Raw genomic sequence first — 2330 nt, forward strand, 5'->3', positions numbered from 1 at the left:
TCAATGAACTACCCCTACTTGCCCATATGTTCCATTAATCCCTTCTGATACTGGGTTGCTGCGAAATTCATCGCTGTTTCTGTGCTCATCGGTAGGAGAACTGGTGTAATCCAAGTACTGCTGGTACGTGTATGATAAAAAGCCCCAAAGAGCAAGTATCAAGGATATCACCTTCAACGCGTTCATCTTGTCATGGAAGAACGCTAACGCCAAAATAGGTACAATTGGCAAACCCACAACACTTGTCACATTTGAGAACACTGATGACACCTCCAGAATCAAACCCATAGTTCCCACATTAAAAACTTGATATGATATTGCAGTGAAGCTCAGATTCAGCACATAACTTGCCTTCCCCGTTCTGTACTCCTTCATTTCTGCCTGCAAACTTCTAAATTCCCCACTAGCAAACAGCCCCACCAGTATTGCCAAAGTTGCCACAAATAATTCGTACACTAACAAGTCCAAAATCACCTTGACACTTTGCTTTTTCAAAACCTTCCTGAAAGCAAGCTGTGTCAGAGAAAGCACCAGTCCATATCCAGCTGAAGCAGCAACTGTGCATATGAACCCGATCGCGTACTTCTTTTTTGAAACTTGTGTGGATGCTGAAGGAGAATCATTGTGAAAGACAAGGAGGACGGAGGAGATTGTTAAAAGGACTAAGGAGTTTATGATGTAAGGTGTGAATTTGAGCGAATTAAGGAAGAAGGAGAAGAAAGCATTGAAGGCTAATTGCGAGGAGGAAATAAGAGCAAGTGTAGAAACAGGAAGGTAAGAGAGACCAACGGAGAACAAGTAGCTGTCTAATGCAACAAGAAGGCCAAGGGAGACATAAACAAATGCAAGCTTTGAAACAGGGGGTTGTTCATGATTGTGAATGGTATTTGTTGCGGAGGGGAGTTTAAATGCAGTACAATAAAACGGGAGGAGCACAGGGAAACCCGCAACAATGGCAAGTGTTTCCAACCATTTGCTGTGTCCACCTTCTTGGTAGTACAATCTTCCCAAGAGTGTTGCAGTTGATTGGCCCAGTAAAACAGAGACAGTATACAAGCCTATCCTTAACCAACGTTGATGTCTCTTTTGGTTTCTGATTGTGGTGCTGGCAGTGGCTTCATTATTAGGGACATCATCGGTGTCTCCATCGGGACTTGTTTTCTTGTCTGAGTTAGATTCTGTATCCCTTTTTAGATTCTTCTCTTTGGCTTCATCAGGCTCTGAGAAAACAATCGAAATGATCACTCCGTTAGCTGTATAGACGTTGTATGATAATAGAAAGGAACCTCCTATATCACTTATGGGTGATCATATGCTATATTCTAAAATTTAAAGGATTTTGTATTGTATGTTGCTAATCTGCAGGAAGAAAATGAGAAGGTGACTGAAATACCTGTAGAATTTCAGAACCCATGAGACGCAATAAAACATTAATTGTACTGCATGCATATATATATATAGAGAGAGAGAGAGAGAGAGTGAGAGAGATGTGTCCGGTGGTTGGTTTTATCAAGGTATGCATTTGTTTCGGGTTCATATAGTCTTAGAAGTCATCGACCTTTACTAGAAGCATACTGTTCCTCTGAATCATCCTTCTAATGCATATTTAGGTAGTTTAATAAGTACCTTTATGTCATTGAAGCATCTCTAAGCTATATGTATGTGTGTGTGATCATCTATATATGTGCAGCAAGTTTCTGCTGAGCAATTTGTGATCTAAGAACAGAAGAGATAGAGATGACAAAAATGAGAATGCTGACTTGCCTATTATGGTAAGCTGCAATTCTTGAGGTTCTCCCATGGCAAACATAAACAATGCTCTTTTTTTGGGGTGAGACTTGAGAGAGAGAGAGAGAGAGAGAGAGAGAGAGAGCAATGAGTTCGAGTGGAGCTCGAGTGCAAAATGAGAGGCATAATGATACCTAGGAAATAGATGAATCATAGAAGAGGGGCTGATATGCGTCACCCCACTTGTTGAATGTTAGGTTGGTTGCTATTGAAGATATTTGGTGCATTTAAGTTTTGCATGATTGATAAGAGGGTCCAACGTGAGCCTCACTTTTTTAGTTCACGGCGCTAGTCTAATAGTTTAGGATCCAAGTTAGTATCACAAATTCTTAAGAACAAGTTGGATAAAACCGATTTGGATGCTCATCTCAAACATAAACACTCAAAACTTATTCTATTTGAACCTTCATATCAAATCTGAACAGTCTAGATTTGATTTTTTCTATTTTTTTAAAATAATTATTTTAATGGATATATAATCGAAAATAAAGATAATATCTTAACTATCACTTTTTAAAAATAATTAATTAAAAATATTAAAT

The 2330-nt window shown here is 38.9% G+C and overlaps 1 protein-coding gene across 1 annotated transcript; it reads right to left on the bottom strand.

Annotated features, from left to right (window-relative positions):
- On the bottom strand, nucleotides 1–1801 carry LOC114719381 (probable purine permease 10). Its single transcript, XM_028904853.1, has 2 exons — nucleotides 1765–1801; nucleotides 1–1220 (listed from the first exon to the last, which is right to left on the bottom strand). The coding sequence occupies exons 1-2, from the start codon at nucleotides 1799–1801 to the stop codon at nucleotides 1–3; spliced, it is 1257 nt and encodes a 418-aa protein (XP_028760686.1).
- Between the last annotated feature and the right edge of the window lie 529 nt (nucleotides 1802–2330).

This window comes from Neltuma alba, unplaced genomic scaffold, assembly GCF_004799145.2.
Source record: "Neltuma alba isolate B1F8T4 unplaced genomic scaffold, ASM479914v2 tig00011915_pilon, whole genome shotgun sequence".
Classification (NCBI taxonomy): domain Eukaryota; kingdom Viridiplantae; phylum Streptophyta; class Magnoliopsida; order Fabales; family Fabaceae; genus Neltuma; species Neltuma alba.